Source organism: Engystomops pustulosus, chromosome 3, assembly GCF_040894005.1.
Source record: "Engystomops pustulosus chromosome 3, aEngPut4.maternal, whole genome shotgun sequence".
Lineage (NCBI taxonomy): Eukaryota > Metazoa > Chordata > Amphibia > Anura > Leptodactylidae > Engystomops > Engystomops pustulosus.
The window spans coordinates 180,801,555-180,822,414 of record NC_092413.1 but is presented as its reverse complement, the minus strand read 5'-3'; the positions used below and the strand labels follow the sequence as shown (position 1 = coordinate 180,822,414).

General features: G+C 41.3%; 1 protein-coding gene across 2 annotated transcripts in view; it reads right to left on the bottom strand.

Moving 5' to 3' along the window:
* Window positions 1–3,223: 3,223 nt before the first annotated feature.
* The window catches only part of CUL3 (cullin 3), a 44,555-nt gene continuing 26,918 nt past the window's right edge, over window positions 3,224–20,860 (bottom strand). Inside the window, exons 4-16 of one of the 2 annotated variants that reach the window (XM_072143126.1) lie at window positions 19,957–20,117; window positions 19,247–19,361; window positions 17,812–18,040; window positions 16,927–17,072; window positions 15,621–15,797; window positions 15,357–15,527; window positions 12,858–12,965; window positions 12,619–12,743; window positions 10,513–10,609; window positions 10,243–10,377; window positions 9,286–9,472; window positions 8,083–8,228; window positions 3,224–6,088 (exon numbers count right to left, since the gene is read on the bottom strand). In XM_072143126.1, coding sequence (XP_071999227.1) covers window positions 5,957–6,088; window positions 8,083–8,228; window positions 9,286–9,472; window positions 10,243–10,377; window positions 10,513–10,609; window positions 12,619–12,743; window positions 12,858–12,965; window positions 15,357–15,527; window positions 15,621–15,797; window positions 16,927–17,072; window positions 17,812–18,040; window positions 19,247–19,361; window positions 19,957–20,117 — 1,929 coding nt within the window. In that variant the 3' untranslated portion in view covers window positions 3,224–5,956. The remainder of the gene's footprint in view (window positions 6,089–8,082; window positions 8,229–9,285; window positions 9,473–10,242; window positions 10,378–10,512; window positions 10,610–12,618; window positions 12,744–12,857; window positions 12,966–15,356; window positions 15,528–15,620; window positions 15,798–16,926; window positions 17,073–17,811; window positions 18,041–19,246; window positions 19,362–19,956; window positions 20,118–20,860) is intronic. The other variant, XM_072143127.1, reaches the window with a different exon arrangement.

The window sequence follows — 20,860 nt, the reverse complement described above, 5'->3', positions numbered from 1 at the left end:
TATAGTAGATTTCCTTTAAGTCAAGTTTACATATATAAATGAGCCAGAGTCTTAGGACACACTTTCAAGTACCCCCCATCAGTTATGTCCCAAAACCAAATATTTCAAAAATTGCTTCACCTCAGACTTTTTGCATCACTGCTACATCTATGGATAAAAGTTTAGGGTCAATTTCAATAGATGTGAATCTGTGCGTCTACAAGCACATCCTATAGTGGAAAGAGTTCAACTGCAGGCTTAAAATTCAATGCGTGTAGATTACGTATTTAGTGTTTACGTATTTTGTTTTTGAAATTCTACCATTGCAATACAATGATTCACCGCTTAATACCTCAGCAGAAAATACAACTTTTCTGTCTAGTTTCTGCCATGGTTGGAATCCATGTGGAATGTCTACAACAGGCGCCTGTGCCATCCATATGTAGGGGGAACTCCTTCCCCAAAAGAATCAGCACAGTAGGTAAGATCATTGACAGAACATGAGCCAGTGACATATGGAATCATAAAATCTCTGTGGGAGGGTCTGGGACGCACCACCTGACAACCCCCTGCTGACATGCAGCAATGTATTAGTCCTGTGTGCTCCGGGCCTATGGTTTCATTGTAAGTTTTAAGAATTCTGTCCCCAAACCAAAAATACCTGGTGATAAAGGGTTACAAGTCCTCCCCATATTACCTAAAATGAGCTGCCAGTGAGGCCCTTTACCTTAATTACTGTCATTTTTCTGATATGCAAATTAGTCCTCGACTCCTAGGCTGCCAGTGAACTACAGCCACTTATATGTTGACGAATATAGAAAACTGTATATCCCAGCATTGCCCAGGATAGTAAATAACTGCTCTTCACTATAACAAATTGGAATGGGTTATTTTATATGTATCTCTCGCTCTCTGACCGTCTCAGTTTCTGACCTTCTCAGGTCTCACTCAGACCATTTCTGTCTCCCAAGTCGGATTGTCTTTGTCCAACTCTCAGACCGTTTGTCTCCAACTGTCTTGGAAATGGTCAGAGGTCGAGACAGAAAAGTCTCTTAGTGTCCAATTCTCTTTGTCTCCCGTCACTGACCGTCTCTGACCATTTGTCTGTCTCCAACGGTCTCAGTTTCTATCTCTGATTGTCTTGACTGTCTCAGTCTCTAACCATTTCTGTTACAGTCACTTTGTCTGTGGGGAGATTTATGAGAAGTGTCTGAGAGCAGAACTGTTGAAGTTGCTTATCGCAACCAGTCAGAGCTCAAGTTTAATTTTCCCACAGCTAGCTGATCTCTGGTTTCCATGGGCAACTGGAAGTTTTTCCTCAGACATTTCTGATGTATATTCCCCTATTTCTTTATCCCTATCCATCTTACCTCACACATAAGTGTCTTATACTCATTGCCTATAGTAACCAATCACAGATCAGAGCTCATATTAATGACCTGAGGAAAAATATCAACCAATCACGGCTCAGCTTCCAACTGCCACAGCAGCAGCAGACAATGGCTCCTGTATATGGTGGGTAATAAGTGGATTTTGGAAACGCGATGGTTCAGATTCCTTTAACAGACACACATACACACACACACTCAGCTTTATTTATTAGATAGTTTTATGTAGATTGTTATGATGCATTTATTGCTTTAGTTCAAACAAACCAGGAAATCATGATGTTTCGGTTCTAGATTGATCTATCAGACACGATGAATAAATAGAAAACCATTCATACCCAATCCAAAAGATGGGTTATTAGGAGTCCAATACTAACGTCTATATGATACGACCTCAGTACATAGCTGTTACAGTATTGTCTCAAAGTGGCAGATAAAAAAAAAAAAAAAAAATAGTGCATGGTCCGTATGTTTCTGAGCGTACAAAGCGGATATGGGAGGAAATGTTCTAATTCCAATTAGATAACCCATATTGCATATGCTGGGAAGGTAATCTAATTGGAATTATAACCTCTCCTCCCATCTTCTTTGTTATATATTCTATATCTGTTTTCTGATTTTGCCACTATGTTTTGCTATTGATTGAGACAATGTTGTAACAGCTATGTATTGATTTTGTATCATATATATTAGTATTGGTCTCCTTTTAAACTATTGGATTGGATTCTCTCATATATATATATATATATCTGATGAAGGTCCATCTGGGACTGAAACTTCATGATTGTGCTGGATTATTTGAACTAAAGTTTCATAAAAATCTACATAAGACTAATTTTCTATATTATTCCAAGTTGCCTATTATGGCACCAGTCACTCTCTATTGACCGGAGTGCGGTGTTATTTTTACTACATTGCAAGATTCCATTATTGTGACCGACAGCTTGGAGTCTCTTCAAATCACTGCCCAGCCTCCATGTTTTGATTGGTTACGATAGGCAATGAGTATGAAACAGCAAATATGTGAGGTAATATGGAGAGTTATACAGAGAGAGAGAAATATAAAATATTTTTTGCAATCCCATTCTATTTTGTTATAGCTAAGAGCAGTTACAGGTGGTCCCCTACTTAAGGACACCCGACTTACAGACAACCCATAGTTACAGACAGACCCCTCTGACCTCTGGTGAAGCTCTCTGGATGCTTTACTATAGTCCCAGATTGCAATAATCAGCTGTAAGGTGTCTGTAATGAAGCTTTATTGATAATCCTTGGTCCCATTTCCGGATCTACAATTATAAAATATAGAGTTTCGACTTACATACAAATTCAACTTAAGAACAAACCTCCGGACCCTATCTTGTACTTAACCTGGGGACTACCTGTATTTACCACCCCGGGCAATGCCAGGGGCTACAGCTAGTATAATATAAAGTTGATTTAGATATAAGAGAAACAAATTTTAGCTAATAGAAGGGCCTTGGGTAGATAACAGACCACTTTATACCTGTCAGTAGCCGGATTTGTGAAAATGTGGCGACAGGTTCCCTTTAGGATTTAGAAGACTTCAATCTGAGGCAAATTTCAGCCCAATATTTTTAAAATCTACATGTAACAAGCGGTTTTCATTTAATTATAATATATGTGACACCCAACTCCACCGTTAGGCTACCTATACACGAGACGTTTGCTGCTCTCTGGCTACAAACAATGGATCTGTGGGTAGTGCATCCTCCGGGTGAAAGGCCATAATTCCTTTAAAAAAATGGTTTGGGCGTCGTCTGCATGTCAATTTATCAGATTTACACAAAACCAGAATTTGGCAGCCAATTATATAGTAATAGGAACAGCCTTAATGTTTTTTGTTTTTTTAATCTAACACTGACCCCTTTACAAAACAAAAAACCAATAATGAATGATAGCACGACTTCATACAGAAACAAATATAATGCACGTGGAATTCACAGCTTTAGTCAATATGACTCTTCATTTTATTATAGACCCCCTGACAGATTATACATGCAAGAAAAAAAAAATTCTCCAGTCTAACACCTGAAAAACATCTCCAGTGCCGTTACTTACTGATAACACAACAAGAGTTATATAGTGCACCTCTACATAATAATGTGCAATTCAGTCCATTTTGGTTTGGTGGCTCAGTTTCCTCATTCACGCTTAAATAAAATAATATGCACAAAATAATATACAAAATAACCCCTGTAAGTTTACGTTTATATACCAGGAAAATCCTTTAAGCGACACTGAGCAAATAATTGATATTGTTTGTGTAATGAAAAGTTAAATAATTTCCCAATATACCTTATGTAACAATTCCTCAGTTTTCTATAACTCTACTTGAGGTCATTCAAAATTAAAAAAAAAAAAAAAAAGTTTCATTGTTTACTTCCTGTGGATAGAAATTGTCCATGATCACACAGGTGCAAGGCTTGTTACATCCCTGCTCATGTGATGCCACACAGGTGCAAGGCTTGTTACATCCCTGCTCATGTGATGTCACACAGGTGCAAGGCTTGTTACATCCCTGCTCATGTGATGCCACACAGGTCCGCAGCTGGTTATATCCATGTTCATGTGATGTCACACAGGTGAACGCCTCGTTACATCCCACATCATGTGATGTTATATCCTTGGTCATACAGGTGCGTGGCTCATTACATCCCTGGTCACGTGATGTCATACAGGTGCACGACTCGATATAATCCCGGTCATGTGATGTCACTTTTTACATCCCTGGTCATCTGATGTCACATAGGTGCACAGTTTGCTATATCCATGGTCATGGGATTAGCTGTGCACCTGTGTGACATCACATGATCAGGGACCGGTTTTAGCCACAGGAAGTAAACGATGAAGCTTCCTAAAGAATGACAGCAAGCAGAGATCTTAAAAAAAAAACATGAGGAATTGATACAGAAAGTATATCTTTTATAACATTTATTTAATGAAAATATACAACCCCTTTCACTAGCTTCAGTGTATTCTGTTAAAGTAATTTTCTCATTTTTAACTTTCAACTCATACAAAAGTATAGAAACTGCAAGCCGGGAATGTTCCACCTTTTATTCCCCCAGAAATTTGCATTGCAATGTAAACATGGAAGAGTAAAAACCCTGTTTATTGCAAACGTTGCAGGCTCTCATTACCATAAATGTATAGCATAAAATGGTTCTTTTAAAAGAATATAGTAAACAAGTAAAATGTTATTTACAACTGCAAACACTGGAACAATTTGTTTCTTTGTCTGTGGCAACGTTTTCTGTGGATAAAAATAGAACAAGACTTGCCGAGATTCAGTAAATAAACCTTTGATGGGCGACTTTCACATGTTTATGCGTAACATAACATCCCGGAGGGGAAAATAATTCACATTGAGTACGAACATGGTGCAGAATTAATATCCATTTCTAGCTGGAAAAAAATAAAAAAACAGGACAATGGATTTCAAAAAGTCAACAATGGCACTCGACGCTCAACATGCATTTGGGTGAATTTCTAAAGACCATGATTTAGGAGATCTGCCCCATACCTATGCAGCTGAATGAGGAGACACGAAGCAGTGTGTGATAGTTGAGTGATAAGGCATCACTTTTAGGAAAGTACAGTGGTTATATACACTAGATGCATAGCAGGTTCTACAGGGGTTTCATTGTTTAGCGATAAGCCGATCTCTGCAAGTTCATAGGTCACCGTGTCTTGAGCGACTGCTTGAATAAATAGGGTTAAACGTTACATGAGATAAGACAATTTGAAGTCGCCAATAAACAGAATATATTACTCTATTGCTGCCGCGACGGAGGCATGAAGCCGCAAATCTTCCACCAGTTACGTGGAAGTAAGAGAGTCACTGGGTGCGGATGGGTCCAGAGTGCAAACAAAAAGGGATAGTAATGTACAGAAGGTAGACTAAGACGTCATCACAAAGACATCGGTATGTGAACGCAAAACTTATGTGCAAGGATCAAAACAAAAACAGCAGCCCAACACCGAAACCTGGCATTGTAATGACGCTCCCGTGTTTAACACTACAAAAAAAAAAAAAAAAAAAATTTAATCATCATTTATTCCCATAACCTGAACTGCAACAGAGAACTCAGCATTTCCATTGATATTTATATCCCCCTTAAAAAAAAAGAAAAAAAAAAAAAGAAAAGCAGTAGATTCAGCAGATGAACATAAACACCACCACTAACATTTGGGGGCAGGGAGTAAGTTCCCCAAAATTTTATTAACTTGAGTTGTATTTTCTAAATTAGTTTTTTTTTTCTCCATTTATTCATTTTTTTTTTCCTTTTTTGGTGTTTCCCGTTCTTTCCATACAGTATCGAGGGAAAGAGAAATCTGTGGGTGTTAACAATTCCGCAAAGGAACTGTATAAATGATATCTACAAAGCCCCCCCCGAGGGAATCTGATGTCGTAAAATCTTGTAGGCTCGTCGTGCATGTTCTAGAACACGAACTGTAACTTAATAAGATGGCGCTCGGAAACCGTGTAATGATTTAAAAGAACTTCCCAGTCCATGCGAAGGGGTATGAAGTCCAAGAGGAAATCAATGAGCAGGTCGCATTTTCTATGCTACATAGGTGTATACTTTGCGATCCTCAGGTGTTCGTGCTAGATATTCACGTTCAATAAGTCCTTCAATACGTTTTTTAATAACAACTGGACTTGGAAGGAATCGGGCCTTCAATTGCTGTGTTACCTGCAGAGGGGAAAAGAAAAATGTTAAAAACATAGAAAAATATACATTCCTTCTACCTTGCTTTTCAATACCCTTCTTTCTTCAGTTTTTCTTATATTACCATGCCCACCCTTCTTCTAGCCCTATAAGGTGCAAGAGAACTGTCTGTAGCAGCTTAAAGAAGACCTGTCACCCTGAAAAATGGCACTAGGAGCTGCTTACTAAAGTCAGAAACCTCTGATAACGCTAACAAACACTGCTGTGCTGTACACTACAAACCCCAGACCCCTCTCAAAGCAGTGCAGCGTATTCATGAGGGGGCGGTGGCCTATGGAGTGAGCAGCCCCCTCATGAAGCAGCTACTAGTGCCGTTTTTCAGGGCGACAGGTCCTCTTTAAGCTCTACCCCTTTACCAAGTCCCACCCGCAGCCGAAGATGGAAACTAGCATACCCATGTATTCTGCAAGTCACTGAGATTACAGGAGCATCATTTTATGTTTTTATATATGGAAGCTATGCAATTCATAGGTTAATTTTTTTGGTTATATGTACAACCTTTTAATCATATCTAAAGTTTACTATGCCATGTGGAATAAAAGGGGGTGGATTTGACATATTTGCCTTTAATTTTAATTTTTTTTTTTAAATGCACTTTAACCATTAACATGCAATCATCCCCGCAAAGGTCGCTAGGAACAAGATGATGCAGGCCACCCCTCCTGCGCACTAGAAACACAAGATGGATAATGTAGCTAGCATGTAATCACCATGTATCATGTACAATGCACCTTGCCAAAATGTTGAAATATTGGAATGTTTTATATGTATGTTTTGTTTGAAAACCAAATAAAAAGAGGTTTTTAAAAAAAAAAAAAAACAACATGCAATCATCACATCACTTATACATTCTACTTTAGGACACTGTAAATCCTTTTAAGATCTGTCTGCAGCAAAGAGAAGTTGTCTAGACATAAAAAAAAAAAAAAAAAAAAAAAAAACTATATATCCTGCCTGGAGGGGCTGTAAAAACAAAAATCTTATACTTGCCTTGTTCAGTGCCACTGCTGGGTGTTTAGGAAGCAGATATGCACATCTGCCCACGGAGGCTTGCCTGATACAATATAAGATTCAATTTTATATCAGGCGAGCTGTGCTCCTGCCTCTAAACAAATAAGGGCGCTGCATTCCTCCTTTGGAGGAGGCAAGAATAAGTTTGTGTTTTTGCTTTGTTTTTTTTTGTTTTTTTACAGCCCCTAGGCCAGATATAATTTTTTCAAAGCCCGTACAACCCCTAATGAAGGTTTTCTGAGAACTTTCACAAGACACCCAGCTTCAACAATCATGGAAAACAAATGGGAGCAGGAAACTTCAGAACTGGTATATCTTATAATTTGTTTTCTGATATGAAACATCTCCTTTTACAGGTACATACATCAGCGTCCACAATCTCACAGCGTGAGGAGGGTGCTGGCTTGTTGGAAGGAGCCCTCTTTAATTTACATTTATTGCTGGATGTCATGAGCAATATTAAAATGTCCCCAGGCAGATGCTGGTGCCAATACTTAAGTGGTAAATGACGGGATGCAGTAAAAAAAAAAAAATGCCTCCAACTTCTTTACCCAAAAGCCATATTTCTCTCTCTCTGAGCAATGGAATAGGATAAAAACATAATCATTGTCTATAAAACCTATAAAAATGTAGTAAAACAATGAGGCGGGTTGTTCTTAAAGATTGTTTTGTAACAATGCAAATTGAATATATGCAAAAAGAATCAAACTAGACTACATCCCATTGTATGGATTGTGTTTCTGCTGGAGAGCTGCCAGATGCAGGGGTTATATCAGGACATTGCTCCAGCAATAGGCAGGCAAACCAATATTCTGCAGATCATTGCACTTCATTTCCAACATGACCTCATACCACTTATTGTGGAGCATGGGATCACGTTTGGTGGAAATGCCACAGTTTCAGGTCTGGCTTGTAATATTCTGTGGTGTGTAGAGCGTGTGCCGTACCTCTGCTACTAATACGTTGTGCTGCATTTTCTTCCTAGATTTCATAATCCGAACTATAGCAGCTTCTATCTCGTGTTTTCTATCGTCGTCCACTTTCTGTCGCGTCTCTTTTCTTTCGGGGTCAGATTCCCCTTGTTTGGCTGCCACTGAAAAGCAAAGCAGGGATATAGATCGACTTCTGTGCATCTTATCAGTCTTATGGCTTTGACAATACAATACAATCTAACATGAACTGACATTTTGGAATGGCATGTACATGGTGCTAAACAAAGAAAAGATCGTGCTGTTTTTTTGAGACGATCAGCGTGAGCTTCTTATAGGAACCCTACTATTAAGAATGTACCTATTAAGGTAGATCTGATGGTAGGTTCCCAGTAAAATTAAACTCTAAACTATCCTTCCCTAATCCTATAATGCTTTCTAACCTAATCAATATGCTAATATTCTGCAGAGGCTACTGGGGCTCCGGGGCCGGCAGTGTGACCGAAGATTTGACTTGGCTGTGCAGGTAGGAGGGATTCCAGAGGCTACCGGGGCATGGAGTTGCCTTTGCTCCCACATCCCAGAGAGGCCACTACATGCCCCAGCAGCCTATGTGGAAAATGAGCATATTAGTTAAAGTGTTGATTAGGTTACAAAGGATTATAGGACTAGGAGAGGACAGCTTACGTTTCAAGATGTTACTAGGAATCTATCAGATCTACTTTAATAGGTAGATTCCTGAAGGTAGGTTTCCTTTAAGAATTGATATTGTATGTGTGTTATGCAATTTTGCAAATAACCATTATCAATTCCTCGCTGTTTTCTAGATCTCTGCTTGCTGTCATTCTATAGGAAGCTTCATTGTTTACTTCCTGTGGATAAAAAAAACCAGTCCAAGGTCATGTGAGGTCACACAGGCGCACAACTTGTTATAACCCCGGTCATGTGATGTCACACAGACTCACTGTATAACAGAGAATAATCAGAGCTGTGAGATATATAAGAAGCCGTGCACCTGTGTGACATCACATGACCAGGGACCAAGTAGTAAACAATGAAGCTTCCGATAGAAGGACAGCAAGATAAGGGGGGAAATGTGAAAAATGTATACAGTATGTTGTAAATATTCTAGTAATCTAAATAATCAGCCATGTACGCTGTATAGGGGCGCAGGGGACATCAAATGTGTGTGACCAGAGTTGGAAGTTTTGTTGTTCCTACCTGTTTGGATTTTAACCCTATGAAGCTTGGAAGTGAACTGATCATTAACAGTGAACATGTGGCCGCTTTCTATTTCTTTAGATTTGGGTTCTTTTGTGAGGACTCGTTGCGTTGGCTTTCCACAGGCCAGAGACTGGAGCGCCCTCACGAGTTCTCGCTCTGGGATGTCTGTTTCTTGTTGGATTTCCTATAAATATAATAAATAATTTTTTTTTTTTTACAAAAAAGGATTTATAATTTAAGAAGTATTCAACACTGTATTAGGAGGAAAAGTTTTTACAGGTCATGAATAAACTAATTAGAAACACAACCATATATGTGCTAAAATTTTAAGTCACAATATAGAAAAGCCTGACTTAGGGCACTGAAGTTCCTGCAAGTACAGTCAGTGGTTTACAAGTACAGGGGGAAATAGAAAAGGGAGGCACATTTGTGTATAAGAACAAGCTATGCTGGAGGGCAGGATCCATTACCAGATCACAAATCCACAGCAGTGGTGGTGGGACAGTAATAGCCTGTGAAGCTGAAGAATGAAGGAGCTCTGGTAACACCCCCCTTTTATTTTAGAAGGAAGGGGCCAAAAGATAACCACAGTCCCGGGAGCTGGATCTTTGAGCAAGTGTCCTTTGGTTTATCGTGATGGATTTTGATGGTTGATTTCCTATTAAGGGGTTGGGTCATTATTAATATTTATCCTATACCCAGGATAAGGCATAGTTATAGGATTGCTGGGGTCCTCAGCTTCCCAAAGCTCTGTCCTGTGATCCATTGACATCTTTAGGACTTTCGGATAGGCATATAGCATGGTTGAGATCCCGAAGTACAGAATAAACAAGGGGAAATTGTGATCCCGTAAAAAAAAAAAAAAGACCTTTAAAGGGCTTTACGTACTTTTTTTTACATTGATCTTTCCTTGTACAACTTGTGAACAAGAAAGTCAAACAAATATTGAAATACCTCAAACGTATACTTTTCCCTGTTGTTGAAGAGCATTAGTATAGTCATTTGGAAGGTGGAGACTTGCAGAATGTGTTTTCTTGTGTTGGATCCAGTAACTTGTGCTCCTCCAACACCGACTTCTGAGCCGTCCTCCTAGGCCAACATTGAAAAAAACAAAACGGGAAAAAAAACAAGAACAAAAAAACTAAAAACACTATAAAAGACAGCGAAAGAACATATATCAAGTCCCACGGCACATTCCTATCACTCAGATAAGGTTTACGTTACCTTTTTTACAGGCCCGTAGAAGGTGGCATTGAGATCCGCTGAGCCCATGTGGTGCTGTAACGTGAGCTGTCGTCCACTGTGCTTAGCCAGATAAAACCTTCAGGAGAAGAGAGGAGGTTATAGCAAGACTGTACATATAACATCACATAAAATGAAAAAAATAAGCAACATTAAAAAGAAGTGCTCAGACATAAGGTGTAGTGAAACATTAGTCTTCGAAGGGGAAAACAAAACAAAAAAATAGCTGACATGGGGTTGTCCCATTAAAGGACCAAATCCACCAAATCTTCCTGCTGTCCCAGGCAACTTACGAGATGCTGCTCTCGGCACTATTTTAAAGCGACACTTCACTGGCTGTTTGGAACTGGGAAAAGTGAGGTGGTGTTGACAGAACCGCATGATCTTTGGAGGTCATCCAGCTGGAGCCAATATTCTTCCTATACAGAGAGACCCTCTTTCTTTCAACTTTATTGGTGGCCTTAAGAGGCCGATACAATTGAAAGATGTGGAAGAACACGTAGCAATAAGTTACTGCTTAAAATGCCACGTTGGCACTGCACAGTTAATAAGTGGATTTTGGTCGTAGTCTGGGCACTCAGTCTATAAAAGGTTCGCCATCACTGATATAGACTATCACTATTGCAGGTTCAATATATGCAGTTGTAAATATCAAATTTATCTCTATTCACACTGCAACCAGGTTATAAGGAAAAATACTGGAGATAACAAGAGAAGGCCTAGGACAGTGGTGGCGAACCTAGGGCACGGGTGCCAGATGTGGCACTCTGAGCCCTCTCTGTGGGCACCCAGGCCATTTAGTTCTCAAGACGTCCTCCTGCAGTCACAGGCAGCCCAGGACGTGCCACGTACAGCGCTGTTTTAAAGTGACTTCAAGTGTAAGAGGAGCAAGGAGGTGAGGACAGAGCCAGATTATCATTGCGGACCCTTCTCCGGGTCTTTTGATTCATGCTCTTAAGTGGACCTTAAAGGGAAGCTACAATGATAATCCGAATATCTCCTCCTTCTTTCTACTGTATTGGGGTCCTCAGGACGCCAATACGTTTGAAACCTGTAACAGAGCAATAAGCCATTTTAAATTGGCATTCTGGCACTTTGTGAAAAATATGTGGCTTTTGGTTGTAGTTTGGGCACTCAATCTCTAAAAGGTTCGCCATCACTGGCCTCGGATATTCCGGTTACAAGCTGCAATAGCTCGTGTCAAGTATTAGGTGCATAACAGATTCTGGAGGGTTTAGAAAGAGATACAAAATCTTTAATCTGTTAAATTATCGCACTATAATTCCTCACTTTTTATTGACTTCTTGAATACAGGGATTCATTTTTGGGCTTACATTCAATATGGGTATGAAAGTGAGCAATTACATCATCAAGTGTGGTAGACAGTCTTTCTTTTAAAAAGCAGCTAGAAAAAAAAATCTTTGTTTAAATGTTCTCACTAAAACCATTAATAACGCATGGGGAACCCCTGCCCATCAGTGGCTTCACACAAGCGCCAAGATAGCTCCGTCGCCCATTACCCATTAACAAATGCCATGGATAGGTCTCTAATAATCTGTGGTGCTAGAAAACCCCTTTAAAGGGGTTGTCAAGCCACAAGTTATCCCCGTTTAACAGGATAAGGGATAACTTGATGGTCCAGTGAGTCACAGTGTTGGGACCTCCATGGATCACAAGGACAGGAGTCTTTTGTACCCCTAAAGGAATAGAGCCGCAGGTTGTACTTGCATACAGCCGCTCCATCCACTGTCTATTTAACTGCCTGGCGCTCCACTATCAGCACCATAGACATGGATATAGTAGTGCAGTAGGGAGCATGTGTGACTGGCTTCTCGGTTCATCTGGGGGACAACAGACCCCTGTTTTTGAGACTCACCACTGTGGATCATGTGCATAGGGCAAAACTTGATTTTTCACATGAGAGGCTGTACAACCCTTTAATAACAGGCTAATCTAAAACTCTCAATGACATCAATAAAGTACAAATGGAGAGAATTGAACTCTACGGGTCGGCGTCTTTTCTCAATCCACCTCACTATAATAAAAGAAGCCCATGAACGAGTGTTGATTCATTTCTGGAAAACATACCTTCTAAATATTTCAAAAGCGTGCCTAGGAGCTGGTGGGATGTTGCATTTTGGTGTAGCAGACTGTGTGGGCCAGTAGCCAGTGGTAAGTACTCTGACTGTGAGATCCACACCCCCTAATGATACCTGAAATGTAAAATCGCAGCACACAGACGTGACCATAGGCCTAGGTTGTAAAAAATGAACAAATAATGTCAACATGTAAATCTATAACTGGTTATAAAGAGAATTTGGACATACCCCGGTGGTCTGTAAATGTTGCCGGAATTCATCCATTGTGGTGTTTGAGATACTCATGTCTCTGAACATCCCTTCCAACTTCGATGTAAATTGGCAACCGCACTCAGTCTGAAAGAGAAAAGCATTGTAAAAATGGTTACCATACAGAAGTATGCTGACGGCTGATACAGCGCTGGGAGAGGGAGGGATGGGTAGGTGTGCCAGGCAGCCGGAAGTTGTTGGTGCGGAGGTGCTGCACCTCTGTAAACAGACAGGGGCACAGCACAGAGGGGCACAGCACAGAGGGACACAGAGCAGCAGAGGAGGCAAGTACATGTTTAAAGGGGTTGTCCAGGGATGATTAAAAAAAACAAAACATATGGTATATGGCTGGGGGCTTTCTTTTACTCACCTACTCTGGAGGTCTAGTTCCCAAACGCTGCCCATCACCGCCAGCAGGGCTGACCAGACCACTAATGCCTAAAGTTCTGTTGTGCGTCAGTGGACGTGGTGGCACCCCTGGCCTTTTAAACAAACAGCGGCCGGCAGTGCCACAAGAGAATGGGAGTCGGGGAGGAGTAGAAGTAGTTTGTTTTTTAAGCCCCACACTTAACCCCAAGCTTAACCCCTTCAGTTATTGATGCCGAAAGTCCAGGTCAATTTTCGCAATTCTGTTATTCGCTTCTTTATATGACAAAATTTTTGGAAAATTTTACATAACAATATTAACTTATTTTTTTTTCTTGAAATATGAGACTAACTTGATAGAAAAGTTTAATGACATTTTTTTCTTTATAAAGTTAGCCGATAATAGACTACAAAATGTGAAAAAAACTAAGCTTTTTGGTCATTTTTTCTAATTAAAAAGTTTTTGCTTAATAAGCAGTTAATCCAAATAAACTTTTACCAAAATATGTTATAAATACGTACAGCATCATTCCATCACCCTTTACTAGCTTCAGCTAGGGAGGCAGAGGGTGCATGTACTTCTGCAATTCTGCTAATTCTTTCCTATATCTCCTGAATCCCTGCAACTAGAAACACAGTTCTGATGTCATATTAAAAATCTCCCCTTTAATAAAATATCTGGATGGTGTATGGGTGCTACATAGAACCGGAGTTATCCACTCAAAGTTACAATTGAAAATATCAGAAATAGACAGCTGTATTTAAAAAAAAAAAACATTTTTACTACAACTTTAAGAGTGGATATCTATGGTTTTGTGAAGCACCCATACACATTCCAGATATCATATTAAGCAGGAGATTCTCCCATTTAGCTGCCAGGGTTCAGGAGACATAACTGAAATTGGCCACCGTCATGAAGTTCATAAATGTCCTTCCTGCACGGGGCATGTGCAAATAGGATGTATATAGCTGTATGGCATGTATGGCAGTAATGTGTATGGGGTTTCCCTTCTCTCTCACAATGAGGATATTAGAGTTGGGGAAGTTGGAATTCAGCAGCCTGATCACCGTTTTTATTGGGAGATGAGTGGGTGGCACATGTGTGATGAATGGAGAAAGCCACTGACACACATGTACTTTCAGCTAAATGCAAGGGCCCTTAATCTAGATGTCTATTATATACAATTTTACATTACTAATAATAATGAGATATGTGTTATATCCATCTATTGCAGTGCCAGTATACATACTTTCAGCTAATGCTGGTACACATCTCTGGAGAGACCGTTGTCAGATGAAGGAATGAAGCTGTCCACCAAAAGACAACTAATGTGTAAGGGTAAGGCAAACGCCACAGCAAATAGAACTAAGGCCTCATTCAGACGGCTGTCTGTGGGGATGTAATATACCCATAGACGGCAATGGCGGCAGTACCAATCAGCGCAGTACATAGGGGGAAAAAAAATTAAAGCATGCTCTATGGAGGTAGAAAACAGCGCCCTCCTCTCCGGCGCCCGGCAGGCATACCGCCGTGTGAATGTACCCTAAGGCTGTATTCACATGACCGTCGGCGGGGATGCAAGCTTGCGGCTGTACATATATTCCCCCATAGACGACAATGGCTGCACAGTGTGATACGGTGTACTGTTCCGTGCACAGGGAAAGGATAGGACACTTCCCATCTTTCCCCATGTTACGGCGCCATGCTCCCTGTTTCGCTATGGAGAGGGGAGGGGTCACCCCTCCTATTCTCCATCGCAGCGATCGTATTCCTGCCAGTGCAATAAAATTGCAGAGAAATGTAAATTTAGGGATAACAAGTGCTTGTCCTGCCATTACATTGAATACTATGGTAGTGCTGGAGATTACAGAGCACAGTGGTCTCATTGATTGTCTATGCTCACTAATTTCTGACCCACCCACAGTAATGGATGGAGGAAATGGACACAAGCCCAACCCGCTTTGTGAACACCATTCATTATCCTGTGAAAAGGGGATAGCAATATAACCAAGTACAATCCCTTTAACTATGCATTTTGGAAGCACATGTGAAAAAAAATTAAGTTGCCCTTACTTAACCTAATAGAAGTTGCAACACAATCCTATCCTCACCTTCAGCTTGGAGATCATGTTCTTCTCAGAGTCATCAGACACGCTCTTGTTGGTGAGAAGTCTTCGGGCCAAGTGTTGCTTGTAATATCGCTCAAAGACATCTTTTTCTTGCATAAATCTAAACAGGACCATTGCCTTGTCCAATATGGATTCTACCTCCTGCTCTGTCAGCTTTATAAAGACACACAGAGGATGTCAGTGTTATAAGCATACCACATATTATATTATTAATCCATCCATCTAGAAGCAATGTTCGGCACTTACTCCTTTCACTCCTTTTTTCAGTTTGTCATCGATAAATAAGGAAAGGTATTCGGGGGACCTCGAGTTCAGATTAAGAAAATACTCAAAGTCTCCAGCAATGGTTTGCTTGAAAAGACGGTCATTACTGAAGGATTCCTGAAGAAACCGATCAAATCTGCTCTTCAGGTCAAGAAGACCCTGGAGAAAGTTAAAAATAAAAATTAATGTAATACAGGAAACACAAAATATCAGTACATTACGGATTAGTAGTAAATTATACACCACAGCCTCCTGACTTCTCTGATCAGACACTACCTGGATTTTCTGAGGTCTCAGGAAAGCATCACATAAGCTGCTACAATCTGTAGCTCCCTGAGGAGAAGGATTTCACAAAATTCTCTTAAAGGACGTCTACGACCCAGATGAAGGACTGTATGCTAATGAGCCTTAGGGGCTCCAGGCTCCATTACCACCTATGGAGCCCCTCAGGCACATTTGCATACAGTCCATCATCCTGGTGGTAGATGCCCTTTAAATAAAAAAAAAAAAAACTGAGGCCGTGAGTATACAGCCAAAAAGGTTGGTCTGTTAATCTCTAGAGCGGTTCTCGACTGCTGGGTCAGGGCACAAGACCGGTCTGTGGCACACCCGTCTTGGTGCCGCGGCCTATCAATCATATCAGCACCTTTCGTCGCTCCCATGAAGCAGCAGCAGTCCTTCTCTGTTCTCCTCAATGCGGCCGCTGTACGCTGGTCCATAGCCGGCAGATGTAATCATATTAATTGGTGTCTATACCGGCTTCAGCCCAGCATTCAGTGGCTGCACCAAGGAGAAGAGGAGTGCGGCTGCTTCATAGGAGCAGGGAAAGGCGCAGATATGGTTGCAGATATGGCTACAAATGACACTTATAAGTGGGAGAGCTAGAGGAAAGGGGGTATTATACCTTCCTTTCTGCATCCCCCGCCTTACAATAACCCCTTTTCTATGGCCTGTCTTTATAAGGAGGACTATATTGCCATCTTGTATTTGGAATCATGACATTTTTTTCTTGTGAATGAATTTTATTGATCTATATACACAAATTTTTAACACCCAAGTCAGTGACATCATTATGTGTTCACTTCACAGCATCATTACTGGCCATCGGATGATATATTTTGGGGGTACCAAAGGTCGGAGTTGACAATTCTTGCTTACAAACACCAATTTGGGTAATGTCAGTGTAACAAAAATGTGGACTATAAAAGGTTGCCGAATGTCCGCATTTCATACAAAAATCATCTTCACATTTAATAAACAGCAGATGCAGGACGGATTCTATACCAACCTGTATATAATCTACAGGATTCTTTCCTTCCCCTTCTTCAGACACCAGTGCTTTGCCTTGTTCTCGTAGATACAGACTCATACACTCACACATCGTCTTCAGGCCATTCGGGACTCTACTGAACAGCTTGTACATACATGCTAAGTCTAAGGCAAACATCAAAGAAATACACATGTAAGAGGTATGAAAATGGGAGCATCATCAGTAAGGGTTTCCTCCGGGGTACATAACTTTGATTCTCCAAATCAATAATCTCAGGAGGCAACATTTCCAACCGGTGGTAAAAGAGAATGCAGTGCGCCTCCTTCCACCTTCACCACTTGTGTCGTGAATATCTTCTAATGCAAACGTTTGTCTAAAGACATGTCAAAATCAAGGAGTGTGAACAAGCCCTGTCCTAGCCACCTCTAAAAACTTCCCTAGGAGTAAAGTGACCACTAGAAGGCTCAATGGTCTTTCTAGACACTTGTGATGATACAGTAAAGTGCATTTAAAAAGAACAACGTCTACCCCAAAAAGTTAGATATTTCCTTTTTTTTGTTTTTTAAGGAGAAATCCATCAACACAAAAATCCATCAAAAGTTAAATCAGGCTTCAAGAAAGTGTCAATGTTCTTTTTCTAAATGTATACAGTGCCCTGGGGGGGCAGAGGCTTTAATCTCTGTAAAAGTCTCTACTGTACTTTTATCTCAGTGTACTTGGCTTACTATCTTTCACCCTGGTGGTAATTTACTTTATGCTCTGCGGTTGGTTGGGGATCATGACAAATTGTAGCCATTGTTTTAGACTATACATTGTGGGGTTATTTTTGTTGCCTTGAAAAGTAGTTGGTGCTTGTGCTGCTAAGGGCACAGACTTGGGAGGCCCATTAAATGTGTTGCGTACCTTCTGTCTTTCCATTCTTTAACATATGAACTAGTCCAGAGTTCTCCATCTCCACAATGGTCTTCATGTGCTTGGAGATGAGCTCCCTCTCCACCACCTTCACTATGGGCTCTTCCGTGGATTTGTCTAGGCAGTGCATGACTCTCTCGATTTCTTCATTTATTCTAGCCTCTACTTTTTTTATGTACACTGAGGCACTGTTTTCCGCTAAAAACTTCTGGCTTTCCATCTGGACAAAACAAATAATAAAAAACAAAGGCTTTTTAAACTGAAGTGACATAAAAACAGACTCTATATGAACATCCTTCATGAAACCTGATAAACAACCACCAAGTTGCCAGACAGGGCCGGTTTAGACAAAGTAGGGCCCTGGGAAAAATGAAAAGGGGGGCCCGTCACAGTCACAAAGAGGCTCTTTTAGCCCTGCACAATAATAAAACACTTTGTAGTTACAAGCAGTAGTATGATAAGGCAATGTGTAATATGGGAGTGTAGGAGAATCTTCTAGGATACTGAAGATGATAGGTAGATGGATGATGGAAGATAAATATGAAAGATGATATAGATTTATTGATAGATGATAAATTTATAGAGGCAGAAATATAAAGTAGAATATATATAGATAGCGAGATAGGTGATAAAAAATAGAAATGAGAAATAGATACAGTAGGAGAGAAGATAAATCTACCGTATATACTCGTGTATAAGCCGAGTTTTTCAGCACAAAAAATGTGCTGAAAAACGTCCCCTCCGCTTATACACGAGTCAATAGATAACATGCATACTTAAAGGGGTTATCCGGGTTTTAAAAACTAGTGAGGGCAAGGCTAAAAATGCACTTACCTCCTCCGGCGCCGCCGATGTCCCGTGCCGCGGTCCCTTCGATCCGTGACCCTGTTTTTTTTTTTTACAAGGGCACGTAAGCCGCGCACAAGGAGCTTCTGGTCCGCAATGTGGCCGGGTCCTCCCATCCGTCCCCATCTCTCAGCGTTGTAAGCGCTGGGAGATGGTGTCGGATGGAAGCTTCCGGCCGGAAGCTCCCTGTGCGCCCTTGTAATAAAACCGGCGCACAGAGAAGACCGGCCGTGGCGGGGGACATCGGCAGTGCCGGACGAGGCGAGTACATGTTTATTATGTTTAAAATAGCCCGCCCCAGCACTGCCCTCAGTAATTTTTAAAACCTGTATAACCCCTTTAAAAAATAATAAACGTATATACTCACCCTCCGGTGGCCCCGATGTGCAGCGCTGCTCCCCCGATGTCCGCTCGGCTCGTCTTCAGGCTTCCGCGCCCATCTTCTTTCTTCTGCTGGGCGCGGCCATTGTTTTTCTCCCAGGCGGCGCCTAGTATGACATCAGTAGCGGCGCGTCATACTAGGCTCCGGCAGGGAGAGAACAATGGAAACTGTAGAAGAGGTTTCTGCACATCTAATTACCTGGAAGAACTCTGCAGACATTTCCAAAAATGGGGCTTCAAAGTCTTCTTCATACACAGACCGTCCCTCCAAGCCCAGGATCATAAGCATCTGACAGGCATTTCTTATGGCGCCTCTGCAACAATGTACAAAGTACAACATGAATTACAACATGCAGCTACTGCACGCTCATTATATAGGAAGGACATATTCTACCACACGTTATATTCATCATCACCACATGTAGAGTCCTGACAGATACAAAAACACATCAGCTCTAAAAATCCCTGAGTCCAGTGCCCCACATACTGGACTTTGTCAGTAACTTATTTAACAGGGGTTCCCGGGATCAGGATTGATATCCAACTCTCTCTGGCTCCCGGGTAATAGATTATATGAAGAAGGTTCCAAACAGTAGTCTGAACATACCCCGAATAAGACAATGCCAGTAGTCTTCTCTTTATAGGTAAAGCCTATTATTTTGCAAAATTCAACAGGTCCCCCCCCACACATTTGGCAGAATCCACATTGTACTAGTAATCCTTCAATCTGAATTGGAGGAACATAGGAGGATAAAGTATGCCAGCTGCAAATATCTCCTACATGGCAGATGTGCAAAATATTTACCATACGTTATGACCCTATCAACCTTGCCCCACCGCCACACACCGGCTTTAATAGCATGGAGTATATAGAAATGGCCAGTCTTCATGTCTAGTCAGCACATTTACCTGTCCACTACTTCTCCTTTCCGCTCTCTTGCAATCATGTCTAATAACGTCTGCCGTAGATGATCTCGTATACAGCCGTAGCGAACAACTTGGTCACGAAATATTATCAAGCCCAGGTTATAAACATTTTCAACGTTGTTTTGTTGAACATATACTCTATCCTAAAACCAAAAAGAGAAACTGTGTTTACAGAGACAAATTAGACACCGGTCTTATGTACCCAGCAGGATGGACCGTATATATACTCCACCCCGCGATGAATAAAATATCCCTAGCAGATCTCCCACCCCATGAATAAAGTGTCTCTAGCAGATCCCGCACCCCATGAATAAAATTCATTCCCGTTAATAAAAACAAACTTGGTACTTACCCCCGGTATCCTCCTCGGGTTCCTGGCAGTGCAGGCAGAGACACGTCCACGCAGTCTGCCGTGCGCACACACTATTACCATATTTTTCGGCCTATAAGGCGCACTGGAGTATAAGGCGCACCTCTAATAAATGCCTGCTAAGACATCTAGGTTCATATATAAGGCGCACTGGAGTATAAGGCGCAGGATCAAATGCAGTACCTAAAAATGACCAGCAGGTGGCAGACCTGTGCACAGTTCAAGCCAGCTACACTTCCCAGGAAACTTGTCTTCAGCGTGTCAGAGAGCTCTGATCTCAGAGGTATGGGCTGCTGGGGGTTAATGCAGGGTGATGCAGCAGGGGTTAAGCTGTCTCCCTCTGCCCCTTCTCCTTCCCTCCTCAGCCAGGGTGTTATTCCTGTGGGGTTCCCTGTGGCTCCCTCTCTTTCCCCTGTTACAGGGCTGTCAGGTATGGGGGATTGTTTACTGATGATGATGATGATTGCCTCGTGGTCAGCACTATGGTGGCTCGGGTCTCTCCGTGCTAGGGGAGGG